This window comes from Anopheles funestus, chromosome 3RL (assembly GCF_943734845.2).
Source record: "Anopheles funestus chromosome 3RL, idAnoFuneDA-416_04, whole genome shotgun sequence".
Taxonomy (NCBI): Eukaryota; Metazoa; Arthropoda; class Insecta; order Diptera; family Culicidae; genus Anopheles; species Anopheles funestus.
Genome location: NC_064599.1, coordinates 51,032,924 through 51,046,936, shown reverse-complemented (window position 1 = coordinate 51,046,936; position 14,013 = coordinate 51,032,924). Strand labels below are relative to the sequence as shown.

Sequence of the window (14,013 nt, the reverse complement as noted above, 5' to 3'; positions counted from 1 at the left end):
AAAACCGTATTGAAATTATTATTAAAGCTTGCTTTTCGAAATTATATTTTGAACGTTTTATTATTTATATGTCTGCTTAAATCTTATTTATTGTGGTCCACTCCACTGCAATGGATTGGAGTTCAATGTACAAAAAGAAAAGCTCCATGAAACGCTTCCGATATCCTTTACATTTAAGTAATGGCTAAGAAATTACCTTGTGTAAATACGGTAATCTTGTATGCTACTGATAAATATTCCCAACATATCGCCATCGATGTTTTGTCACGCTTATATTACAATTTTAGTGTATCCACCGAGTGCTACTGACACCATTCGTCTTGATATTTTATCTTCGCCACCTGCACCGTTCCTAGAGTTCACTGCAACCTACATACACTCTTGCTGGGAACTTTTATTTTGTGCTTCTATACTGAAGTATGCGAACACCTCCAGGGACCCGTATTGTAAGGAAAATTCAAAATTGATGCTTTCCGTTTCACTGCCACCGACTGGTTTAGTGTGAAATCTTTCGAAATGACTTTCACTTTACAGTTTGTTACTCTGCATTCTTTGCCTTATACACATACCTTATGGACGATGGACGCTGGCTCCATTCTGTGATGGAAAAGATGAAAACAATAAAAATAAATAAAGCAAATTTATGTAGCGTACTGTCCCTACTGCTGCCGGGGTTTAACAATGATCAAGCAGTCAGGCGGAAAGGTGAGACAAGAAAACCAAATCTGTACATACACTTAGCCGGTCGAAGGCTAAACACGGTATGGACTGTGATCGTGAAGTGTACACGTCCTTACCATACATGTCCTCAGTCGTAGTCACAATCCTTGCGAAGCGTAACACTCGGAAACACATCAGACAACTACTTCCTTCACCGGTACGTGCTCAAGTGTGCGCTATCTTTCTGTTCCGTTGATGTCCCATTGCGACTCAAACATGAACTTTCCTAGTCGAAAATTCCTTACCACAGTGTTACGCGGTTACGTACGCTTGCACGGTAAATCATATCACCGACGTACGTTTCCAATTCGAAGACGCAAATTTTTTGACAAAACACATTTCCTTCAATCCGTACCATGTGCTGCGGCTCAATGCAATCACGTCCCGATAAGCCATTCAAAACCACTTATTGTGACGTAAAAAAAGCGGTAAGAATGGATGGCGCGAAATCTTTTCTTTTTCGTTGCAAAACAGCTCGCTTGCAATGAGATTTATCGATTTAACATAAACTAAGTGCTTTTAGTTTCCGATACTTAGTGTATGCCGAAAGCTGCACGCAATATTACAATACCTACATATTTCGATTTGCTTTGTTTTTCATTTGCTTTCTGTAAATAGTGTCACTCCTTTGATTTAAAAGTTAATAATGAAGATTGTGTGCTCTTAAGAATTTTTTTTTCTTGTATAAAAAATTTTAATAATCTAAAAAATATGTACAATAATTTTTACTTTCTATTTCACTTCAAAGGATTTTTTTTATATTTATGTAGTTCCTTCATTAGCTATCAAGTATTTCTTTTTCTCATGCTTTTGCGTTGAAAATTCGTAGCTAATTAAATAGCCTGAGTTACTTTTTTATGCTTTTGCAATTCTTGAAACAATGCAATGCGTAAATTTCTGGCATTTTTATCAACTTCCATTTTTTTCCAAAAGTTTCATTTATGAACTGATATTTCTGAACTGTTCCCTTCGCTCAACTACTCTTCCATGGCCAGTCGATAACAATTTTGTTTGTTAAAGTTAGTTAATAAGTAAGGGCATATTTTGTATAACTCATAAGGCTATTTTAATTAAAATATAAAAATATTAATACAATTGTTTATTCTATCTAAATGATACCTTTTTAATCTGTTTTTTTTTTTTGTTTTTATTTTAAATCTCAACATGCATCTGAATTTCCAATTTACATAACTTTTGCATGGGATGGATTTTGTTGTGTACTAAGTAATAGTAAAAAAATTTCTTATTATTTGACAGATATCTCAAATATAGATTTCGATTTCGTATACTAATTTTTGAAAGCTTGTTTGGACGATACAAAATGTGCAAGATTTTTTTTGTCTTTTATTTATTTTTTTCAAAAGTATTGATGCATTCGAAGGTATTTGATTCGATCCTTTTATGCAATGTAGGCCGATAGCACGAATCTTTTGTTTTTATAGCTAGAGCAATTATAGATTTTTTATAGCTGGTAATTTTGTTTAACTATTCATAGCAACGGTACCTTTTAATTTTATTTCATTTGTTCAGATTTTATTTTTCAAATAATGAAAAGCTTTAAGTAACAAGTATTAATTAATATACCGTGCAGAGTGTATGGAGCTAGTCTTTTAACTGCTTTTATACTAGTTTTTAAAAAAATGTTACCTACATTACATTAGATGTATGTTACTCCTTTACATAATTTTCTTTCTAGCTTTCAAATGAGTTGCTTTATATAAAGGTTATTATTTTACTCCTCAAGATTTTAGTTGATTAGACAATATTTATTTTTGGTAAAACCCAAGAACTTCCGTTTTGTGAAATAATGTCTGAATTATCCATTCATACATTATTTCTAATTATGTCTGATTGTTTGAAATTATTAAGTTGCGTGTGTTCCATTCAGATCCTGTCATTTCTAACATTATACTTATTTGTAAAAATGGTGGTTGCAACAGTACCGCTTTGTGTAGAATATTGGTTCATGTTTGGTTTTTGTTCCATGAACATTTTGATTCACTATATTTTAATCTTGCTGAGGTTTACCGTAAACCCTGCAAATTTTTACTTTTATATTTTTTAAGTTTAGCTTGCGTTCGGTTGAAGTTTTTGAAGAAGTTGTATTTAAAGAAGGGTTGGTTGAAGTAAGTTGAAGTATGAAGTATTCAAGTATTATTTTTTTCTTATCTTGTTGTAAATGCCCTACCAGGTAGCCGCACAAAAAATGAGCTAAGCCTCTTCTACTAATTTTTTCCTGGTCCACGGAATATTAAAAGACAATTTCGACAACATCTGGTTAAGAAAAAAAAAGAGTTTTGACATTTTTTTGCAGCTGATCTTTCGTAGTATGGAACAAAGCCGATCAAACTCATCAATCCATTACACATCCACGTGTAAGGATTTTCGAAAAATCCAAACCATTGGTGGCTGATAATTTTTGACAGATATTTTCTATACTTTACCTGACCGTGTCACTGCCAATCCATCCATCAATCGTATGACGGGACAGCTCCCGTAGTCTATAAAACTTTATCTCACTTTCGAGCAACGAACAACTACAGTGCTTTCAGCTATGGCGCAAAGCTCAACGGATATTTCCTTCTCGCACCGCCGGGAATCGATAATTTTGATTGAGTTGTATGCCATGCGAATCGCATTCAAGCACAACTTTTCTGGCAGGATCTTTTACAAGTTTTCCTCCAACTGTGGATCCCACTGATGGAAATTGGATTAATGTTTTGCATAATTTAATACGACCGAAAACTCTGCTGCATTGTTATACCCGCAACTCACTTAAAAAGCTGTCTACATAACTTCTACGTAATCTTCTTGCTAGAGCCTATTAAATCATCATCACGTTGAGTATTAAACATATTCTGAGGCTAATGCCGCCACCTCAGAACAGTAAATAAGACCCTTGCCAGGTCAATTATGACTGTTGGAAAGAAAAAGAAAAATATTTTGCATTCGAAACGATGCGAAGAAGAAAATGGGCTTCAAAACAGAGTTATTGAATTACACTGTTCCTCATAAATATGGTAATGTAAACTTTTCCATCCGGTACGTTGGACCAACTCTATTCTACGCTACTTAGTTTTGTTTGGTCATCGGATTGGAATTATTGTTTAGGATATGTATGTAGTGAACCCGAGAGATCCAATTATTTCAAGGCAAACTAAATTGAAGAAAATTGAAAAATGTGTCTATTTTTAGCTGAAAAACTCAATCTTGTGATCAAGACGTTTGCTAAACAGCAACATATTGTTTTCCTTATCATATGGTGCTATAGTAATTCGCTTTCCCTACTAGCTATTGTTTTCAATCAATCCATTTATACGAGGTTTGAGTGACGGACGTGATCGAATTATAGTCCATCAAACAGGCGCCGGTTCTCGTTTTCCTTACCTAAATCACCTATAGGCAGGATCGTAAAAAAAAGTCAAATCCTGTCCCGATTGAGACGAATACTTCCTTCATCGGGCACATTGTTGATTTTGAAATACACACACACGCAGCACAACACTAACACAAACTGTATTTCACTGAACACTTCTACATAAATGTCGAATTGAACGTTTCTTATCGCAAAAAAACAAAAACGAAAACACAAATCACAATGTTTCCCGGTTCAATTTATATCTCTCACGTGAGCCCGAATTCATTCAATATCCAAAAGGACCTCGGAGACAAGGTTTCAGTAGCAACGGAAACAGGGATGTTTTATCCCATGCCCATCAGCTGGGGATACGTTCTGACGTGCCCTGAGAGAAACAGCTTAATCCCTCCGTTGCACCAGTGTCACGTGCGGCCCGAGAGGGCATGGGAAAATGTCAGCGCATTTAAGTGGGGATCACGGCTGTGAAGCACCTAATACGTGGTGAAGTAGCAACCGTTTTGCGGAGACGATTGTGATCGCTCCGGATGGATTATGGTACGGTGAGTGAGAAATTAGGCTCAAGGATTTCTGTTTTGGATTTTGTGTTTTTTTTTTCTCGTTCGTCTGTAAGTACGGAATTAAGAAGGTTTTGTATTACGATATGAACAAGCACTACCTTGATGAGGCATATGCCTATCAGCATTGATGTTTATCACATAATTCGAAATTATCTTTCCGTATGTTAAAGAGAAAAATGATGAAGAATATTTTACATTTGAACATGAAATACATTTAAGCAATAGTACATCTCTTTAGCAATAGTACATCTCTAAAAATAATATAGGCTAAGCGATTCAATTATGGCTATAATATGTAACGTGATGGTTTATGTGTTTTAGAAGCCTGCAATTTGCAGCACAGCTACATTTTTTATTGCTTTGGATCAACGAACTTCAATCGAATCAATTATGATTCTATGTCAAACATGGTTTTTTCGATGAAATTTTGGTATATTCAATGTGAAATCGTTAAATACATTATACTCGAAATTATGGTTATACGCTTAAAAATTACTAATATTCAACTGTGTTGTTATTAACGAAACAGTAAGAATCGTCAGTCATTTTGGAGACATATTTTAGAGAGGTTTATTTTGCATATGAAAGTTTTTACCCTTGTTCTTGGATCATACAAAAAATTAAGTAATTAATTTAATATTTGATGATAAAAATTGTCTCCGTTTATAAAGCCCTAAATTAGTGCCTTAATAAGCAATTATTAAGCACGATTAAGCCCATAATTTGTGCTGTAGGCATAATTGGGTAGCTTATTGGATCAAAATAAATAGATTGAATGAACCTTTTGCTAAGGTTTTACCTTAGGTAAAAGGTAAAAAGGTAAAAAGAACAGATTTTTAAACCCCTATCAACTGATTTAATTATTTTTGAAAAAAAAAAATCATGTGGAAAAAGAAAAATAAGAATGATGTTAAAAAAATGCAATAACAGATGTAAGCAATGAAATGGGATAGAACGAATTGAATTGGAAATTACTGGTATGTGTGCATTACGTCAGTGCTGAAACGCATTCTAAAATCCGATCGTAAAGCATTTTATAGCACAAGCCATTTTCTATACGAAACTTTTCACCATAATGCCTTCACGCTGTCAAATCCCACCACCAGAAATGGTCCATGGTTAAGTAGAGGTTAAGTTTATAACGTACTAAATTCCATCATCCACGAACCATCTGCATGGTAAAACAAACATTATGTCGTGTACTAGCAATTTATAGTTTTGCATTCTCCCATCGCACAGGGAACGGTGAGCATCGTCAAGATGGAAGGGTTTCTGTCTTGGCACAATATAATTACTTTCGTTGGTGCACAGTTTGCAGGGCAGTATGTGAAAAAAAAATCTTTCCCCACGATTTCTCGTGAGTATCATGCTGTCTAATAACGTTTAAGCAGGTGATAAATTATGTATAGTTCGGTTGGGGTAAATAATTATGCAAGTCATTTGGGAAATTTCGGTACTGACTTTCTTCATCTATGTCAATAAATTAGAATATGTGCATTATTGAATATTTGTCCATCTGTTTAAAAACGATAATAGTAAAAATGATACAGAATTTAATTCACAATAGTTTATGTGAAATTTTAAAACATGTTTCGTTCACTATACGGTCCTTTCAAAACACTATCAAGCTTCTTTAAACTTCAAGACAATGCAAATATTACTATCAACGTTCAGTTGCTTGAAGACCGATCAAGCAATAACAACGAAACAATGATCATCAAACTTGAATGATGATAGTGATAAAAGTTTATTCCCTTTTTTACTACCCTGTACTCTAATGATATTTTTGGTTTCGATCGGATTTTTGCTTGCAGAAACCAGAGAAAAGTGGAAGGGAAAATTTATCACTACTGATACTTCTTGCGCTCAATCTGTGGAGGTTATTTCTACTCTTTCCTTTTTTTTACTTGCCATTCGCATCACTGACGATGAGCTCATTTCGTGGTTTGTGAAAAAAAAGAAAGCACGTATCGCTTAATGCTGTAGAGTTCTCGTACAGGTACCGTCGAACAATGTAATCGACCACACTGGCGGAACGTTTGATGTTTGATGTGCGTTAAATCAAGCGCGTACGCAACCAATTCACCGTACGCGAACCTACATCTAACGCGAAAAATGTATTTACCTCCGGTCTAGTACGAACTAAAACCCGACGGGGCACGCCTCATTGCGCCGTGGAACAGATGTTTCTAGTGCACGTACACGGACTGTCTATCCTGTAATGTTAGATCAAATTCCAAGACAAGCTTTTAGTGAGGCAAACCCTTTTTGGGCCACGTCGTCTAATCCCAACCAAACTCTCCCATACTAACACGGTTGAAAGGTGTTCGAGGTCGTCCGATGACAACTATTGCTAAATGAAAGAAGTAGTGCATTGGCTGATAACTGGCAAAAATGTAGCACCTAAACAACCCTTTTTTTAAAGAAACGGATGGAAAAAAAGCTTTTTGTGATAACAGTTCCTTGCTGTATGCAGAGGGAACAGATTTTAAGGTGTACTTCAGTCCGTTAGTTGGCAGACGGCTAACACTACTTACCAGCCAACATTAACAGGAAGGTTGTTCGGGCTTACCGCTTTTGCATGAAAATAGCCACGGAAATGAGTACAAAATGGTACCCGGCACGAAAACCGCGAGCCGTTTATTAATTGAGTTTGGATCTCGTGCATTCTGCTCGGTCGGTCCATTGCCCCCTGCGACTGCGACCGAAAATGTCCTGTGGCCGTAATTACTTCCATTCAATACGTTGGGGAAAAAGCACCATGCTTCCAATTAGACAATTGGAAACTTTTTGCCCCAAAAAGCAAAAAAAAAAAAACATCCTCCAAGCGGGGTTGTTTTCAATTCACGGTGTGAAAGGGTAAACCATGGACCATGGAGTCCCAACGGGGATCGTGCTCCTGCCACTGGTAACGGGAAGCAAGCTCGAAAATCGATACCGGCAGTGGAAAGCTTTTGCACGTAATCATATCATTCTTGTTTTTCGGAAGATGGCAGGCATGTAGGTGGTTGTTTCACTTTCCATGTTTTGTTGCTGTTTGGTGTTTTAGTGATATTGTACGTTTGTATTTTTCCGCCCGTTTCTACTATTCGCTTCGTTCCCACTGAAACACAATTCCCTAATTTTTGTGTCGTTTATGGGACGGTAATTTAATCTTTCTCTTTCCACACAATGGAACGCATTCTAGCGAAAACGCAACAATGGTGGTAGTGTTTTGTGGAAAGAATTGTGAACTTGCGTGAGCACTCGTCGGAGCAATTTTGTTTTATTTAATGGGTCTAAAAGTGGAAGTTTCATTAATACTATTATAAAAAATATTACTGGTTGAATTTTATATATATAGAAAACAAAAACAACCAAAACTTCCGATCATATTAATTTATGAGTTTTGCGCTACGTTGTACATATGTGGTTCACGGTAGTGATAAACGGTAGTGTAATAAAATTTCATTCTAGATGACACTTTGTACTAAGGTAACATTTTTGCCTCGAAGTAGAGTTTTCTCGCTCTTTTTATTCGCAAGGTAGCATTTGTCAACTAACCTTTTAGAGCCATAAATTATCCAAGCTCGTGAAACCCCTTTTTCGTCAGAAAACTACTCTACAGACATTGCGTTGTGTGCCAAAACACATATACAACATCACCCATTAGGGTCATAGTGGTTAACGATGTCATAGTGCTTTTAGACTGCTTTTTCAAATCTCATGGGAAAATTCGTGGAAAAATATAATATTCACGAAAGGATCTAATTTCGTAGATATATCCACTCTCCGTCGCTTTGGAGTTGTTAATTACTTTTTTTTTGTTTTGTTTGTTCAATTTCTTGCATCACTTAAAGTTTTAGTTTGATCATACGCTAACCATTAGCTTATGCTCTAGATTGTCTGAAAACACATTAACAAATATATTCATCTGCTAATTTCGCTTCTCGTTCGCAGACCAATACGTAACACGACGGATTCAACATAAGCAAACAACCCAACCGCACAAAAAATCATCACCCAGTGGACCACAACCGTAGGCAACGAATAGAGTTTAGGACAAATTTTGTAACAACGTAGCTCAGTAGATTGCTCCGTCCCGCGCCCGATTAGGAAAAGATGTCCCTACAGAATGATACCGATCCGGCGACAAACTCGGGCTACGGTAGCTCAGACGAAACCGCTTCGCTGTTGGTGATGGCCGGCACCAACAGTAGCAGCACGACCACAACTTCCGGCTCCAGCATCGTATCCACCATCAACAAGCCCAAAATGGCGTCGCACTCCTCGTTCAACGGGCCAACGATGGCTACCGGTGCAATCGCGGGTCCGAGCAGTGGCATCAACCAAACCACGCTCACCACCGGCAACAAACCGATACTCATCCGTCAGGATCGCACCTCAACCTATCTGGCTAGCCCGCAACTGTCCGCGACGGGGCTGGGCGGCTCGGAAGAAAGTGCAACGGGCGAGGACGATCAGCACAATGCACGCTCCGTGCCGGACATCGAGCTGCATTGTCGGCTGGAAGCGCCGGCCATAGCTGTATCCGCTTCCTGTCACAGTGATGGTGGCAGCGGTGGCCGCATCGCCGCATCGGATCGGGCCGCCTCTACCGGTTCCGGTACCGGCGGCTACCAGTTGATCCCGTATAACAGATGTCGCGCCTGTCGTAACTGTGATAGACGTGCCTCAACTACGCCGATGTCTTCGCTAAAGCTCACACGCTCCGTTTCGAAGGAAAGCGTCCGAAGCGCACTGCACAGCCGCCTCACCGTGCAGCACTCGACCATCCCGCCCGTGCTGATCACCTCCTCGCCGACGTCCGGGTCACGCATCATCCGCCAAAGCTCGCAGCCCGAAGCAAGCACCTTGTCCTGCTGTGCGAACCAGTGTGCGCATGCCTGCTCCATGCCAAGCTCATCGTTGCGGCAGCTTCGCGAACCAGGCGATGGTATCGCCGGCATAGCGGCCGACTCCATGCGCATCAATGGCGGCATGCGGCAGTTCAAACAGGTAAGCTTTGCTTGCATGCAAGTTGAACGTTGCCACCGGTCCGAAACATGGCGGCCAAATCGGCCGAACGTGTGAAAAGCGTGCGACCAAGACACGACCGAGCACGTGTACGATTGCTCAAAAATAAACGACCCCATAATACGGAAATAGAAACGTTCTACCGACCGCACACCGATGCAGCAGACGATGCCCGCTGCCAATGGGCTAATTTTCCCATCGTCAGCGGCAAGAAACGTCGCGTAACCGGACCGGCGGTGCAGCTAATATTTTTACTTCCACGCAACGGCACGGGGGATGTATCACGCCCCGGGTGGAATTGTTGCAAAACATTAAAGGCAGCAGTAGGAAAAAAGGGAAAATCATGTTTTTAATCATTCTAGCGATGCAAATCGTTACCACTTCCGTTCCCAAAAATGGTACCGCCCCGGTTGGGCGAGTGGCAAATTGAGTGACATACCATAATTCAAGGACGCCAATTTTGTACCAAAAGCACCACTGTACGACCATCACAATGGAATACGCACTCTTAGCATAATGATTGATGGTCCGTGTCGTGCCATTGTTTCTTTTATCCCTGTCCCAGCGCTCACATCCGCACATCCGTTGTGCGACGGTTTTGCAAAGCATTGCTCGAGTATCGATCCATTCCGTGTCCATTTGTGTGTGAATACGTGGCTATCTGTTTGTGCTGTTTATATTTGATTTCCCTTTTTTTCTCTCCGTGTGCCTTTAATTCGATGACATGTTTTTGCTCGTTATCCCAAATCACTTCATGTGACGGACGGGATGACCGTGCAGGTTCGATTTGTTTTCACTTCGAGAACGTTGGTAACGAGTTGATTAGCATGTTTCTGTTGCTGTTGTACCGTCTAACGGTCAAATTGTTTCAACATCGCCTCGGAAAAGGTTTTACATTATTGTTTTTCTTTTTTTTTTTTTGCTTTCTAAATTTAAAACTCCCTCCCGGATGGGGGAGGAAGTTGATAGAGTAAATTTATCGCATTTTCATCGGTGCTGTATTTCCTAATTTTAATCCGATGGGTCGATTTTGAGAACACAAACTAATGGGATTTTATTGCTTTAGCCAACTTGTATGATCGATAAAACCAAACACACAAATCCACACAGAAAAGAGCAAGATGTTAATTAGCGTGTTTTACTTTTGGTTTTGTGTGTGATGCTTCAATCCATCGATAATTGTCACTGCCATAAACCATTCTCAACGAATCTCATCTAATGTACTCTTTCGTCTAAAACTATCAATACCAACATTCTTTCTCTTTATCTCTTCAAACATTCATCCATCATCTTATTCCATCGCCTCGATCGTTATCAATCAAATCAAAATCTTCTGCTACTTCTTCCACTACTACTACCATAACTACTACTACTTCTACTACTACTACTACTGCTACTCTACATCTACTACTTCTGATACTACTGTCACTAGCTGGTTGCTCGTAAGCGCGAAAAGGAACAGGTGTGTGCATTTCGTGCCAAGCTTCCCAATGTTTTGTACTTTACCACCACGCTAATATTATGGTGCACCCGCCTATGAACGGACGACGTTGATTTGCCAACGATCGTTCGTAAATGCACCGCTGACAGAGTGTGTACACGCGTGTTCAGTAGAAAAATGTACGCGTGTACCAGAGTGAACTGAATTAATACGCACAAACATTTCGAAAACTTGATTTTTTTTTATTTATGTATTTATTGGCCCTTTTCAATGCTTGGGTGATATTTTTTTTACGGGAGATTATAAGCGTTGTATATACAATGTGCTATTTGTTAGGATTTAAGTTTAACATACAAAATCAGTAATTCACAACTTAGTTGTGTGTTTTATGTAACCAACAAGTAGCTTTATTAGTCTGTTTTTTTCTGCATAAACTTTAAATGTTTGTTTTTGAAATGGGAACCTAGTGAGTATCGCTGCCTCTGTTTTTGTTTGTTTGAGTGCAATTTAGTTTCTCTTCATGGTAAGTAATTGCAAATAGATGCAACATTCTGACATTTGATTACGCTTGTGGGTGTGTGATGAAGATCATGAGAGGAAATGATCTAAACATGATTGCAACTGTGTTTTATTTAGCTATTTATTTATTAGATACATAGCAAATGTTATCTAGTAAACAATATTTAACTAGAACAGATAAACTAGATAATGCGCAGCGAAAGGACACCTCCACCAATATTTCCTTTCTTTTTTCCATTTTTTCCTTTCTCTGTTTCTTTCTCTCTCTCTCTCTCTCTCTCTCTCTTTCTCTATTTCAATCTTGCTCTCCCTTTAACCGTACCATCGACTACGGCTATGCTTGTGCTTGTAACAAATCAACATCTCCAACAAATTGCTACAACTGTGCGAAATCGTAACCGTTTTTCCGATCTCAATATTTAACTGCTACTGATCAACTGCTCGCGGATTAACGTACTACCTGTTGTTGCTTCTCCTACCCTTGCCTTGCTCGTCGCGATGGACGACTGTCACGGCTAACTCGATGTAACTCACGATCGTATTCCTGTCGTTGTCCTAACGAACTGCATATAACTGCATATACACAACAACACTGCAACCCGTACCTTCGAAAGGGTGTGCTACTCTGCCCACAGACTCTGTCCCAAAGCAGACGCTCCCGCTTGAGGCGTGCCTTCACGGAAGCAACGAACGAGATGACTTACGCTAGAACGGTATAGTTGGTTTATTTCTACTTTAGAGCTTGCTTGAACTTTTCCCCCCTCCATTACGATAGGCACCAGGCAATCCTAACCTAAGCTCTATTTATGTGCATCTCTTGATCAAGTATCTCGTCCGTAGGTTAATAGTGACAATTTAATTACGTATGGCACGTCATTAGATCGGTAGTGAAGTATTGCGGATATCAATGCTTCAGCTAGTAGCAGGCGGTATCTATCAGACCGCTTACCCTTGATCCTTCGGTAGTTTAGCTGCTATTTAGTTTAAATGTTAAGATTTAACTAGTAGCGCATACTGTTATTATTTCCATTGTAATGTTTGGTAGATATCGAATAGCCAAATATATCAGTACCAGATTGTTCATGATCTGCTATGGTCGCAAGCCAAATTATGTAGGATTTAAGTAAATATGAATATTTTTTGTTGTTGTTTCATCATCATTTTATGGCACAAATAAATTTGTAATACGCATCGCACTTCCAGGAGTATTGTATAGCAATTTCTGTAAATGGCAAGCATTTCAGTGCTTTCGGAAAGTTATCCACTGCAAGCTTATGTAGTTTTGTTAAGTTTGTTGTTCAAGAAAGGGTTTGTAGTGCATTTTATGTAGTTATTTCAGCTGAACCAATAGTTAATCGAAAAAGCATGCTTGTTGCACTTTCTTCCCAGAAGAGACGATAGCATATTAGATGATTTGAATATTTTTACAATTCAAGCAAATACCACAATATGAAACTATATGTCCGTACAGCAACAAAATATGCATAAAAAGTTCGTTTAAATGTATTATTATATCTAATCTCTTATGTAATAACTAGCAGTTTCGAAATATTTTCCCAATGAAAACTACTCTGTTGTACATCATAAAAATGTTTCATGTGTGCAATGAACTTTCAATAATAGAAGTGAACTTTTGGCACTTTGTGTTATCCGTTGAAAAAAATCTATTTCTATTAATACTTAGCTACAAAAATCTCATCCACTGACACTGACTTCTAACAAGTGTAACAATGACGCGATAAAACTAAAAACCATATGTGTTTGGTTTAATCGTTAAGCATTCGTTTCTCAACATCACACTCATTATTTGTCAAGCTGTGGAAATTCAAACAAAAACTATAATTATTTCTCGTACGCGAGATTCGACTAAAGCTCGCTGTGAAACCAGCTCGACCATTAGCGTCAGTCACAGCACTTCACAGTCAGATCTTATAGGTGAATTTGATTAAAAAACTTTCCTCGACAACTATTGGAGTGATCCGAAGTGAAAGAATAAAGAGCGAAAAAAAACGATACAAAGTTCAAAATTAATCTACTGATGCAATTTGCAGCTCTTTTAGTATCTAGCCACGACCGTCAAGGTTCTTCGTCAGTCCACGAAACGTAACGAAGAAATAGTATCCTCGGCTGACCTATTGCACTATATCGATACACCGCCACACCGATCGGTGAATGTATCGAAGCGTATCGATACGCGGGTCCGTTCCTGTACACGTTCCGAACACCTTTTTTAGTTGCGCAAGATAACGGCAGCATCAACAGCAGAGAGCAGATAGCGAAAGACAAACTTTGCGATCGTGACTAATTTCCAGCGAACGTTTTTGAGCGCCGGCTTTTACTCCTGGCTTCCGGAGCAGAAGAACGAGTGCCTCCGGGCTAAC

At 38.7% G+C, this 14,013-nt stretch overlaps 1 protein-coding gene across 12 annotated transcripts in view; it reads left to right on the top strand.

Moving 5' to 3' along the window:
• The window catches only part of LOC125769606 (small conductance calcium-activated potassium channel protein), a 140,233-nt gene that overhangs the window by 25,280 nt on the left and 100,940 nt on the right, over positions 1-14,013 (top strand). For 10 of the 12 annotated variants that reach the window (XM_049438380.1, XM_049438374.1, XM_049438376.1 and 7 more), the window contains exons 3-4: positions 8,596-9,654; positions 12,247-12,345. In XM_049438380.1, coding sequence (XP_049294337.1) covers positions 8,758-9,654; positions 12,247-12,345 — 996 coding nt within the window. In that variant the 5' untranslated portion in view covers positions 8,596-8,757. The remainder of the gene's footprint in view (positions 1-8,595; positions 9,655-12,246; positions 12,346-14,013) is intronic. The other 2 variants (XM_049438394.1, XM_049438381.1) reach the window with 1 other exon arrangement.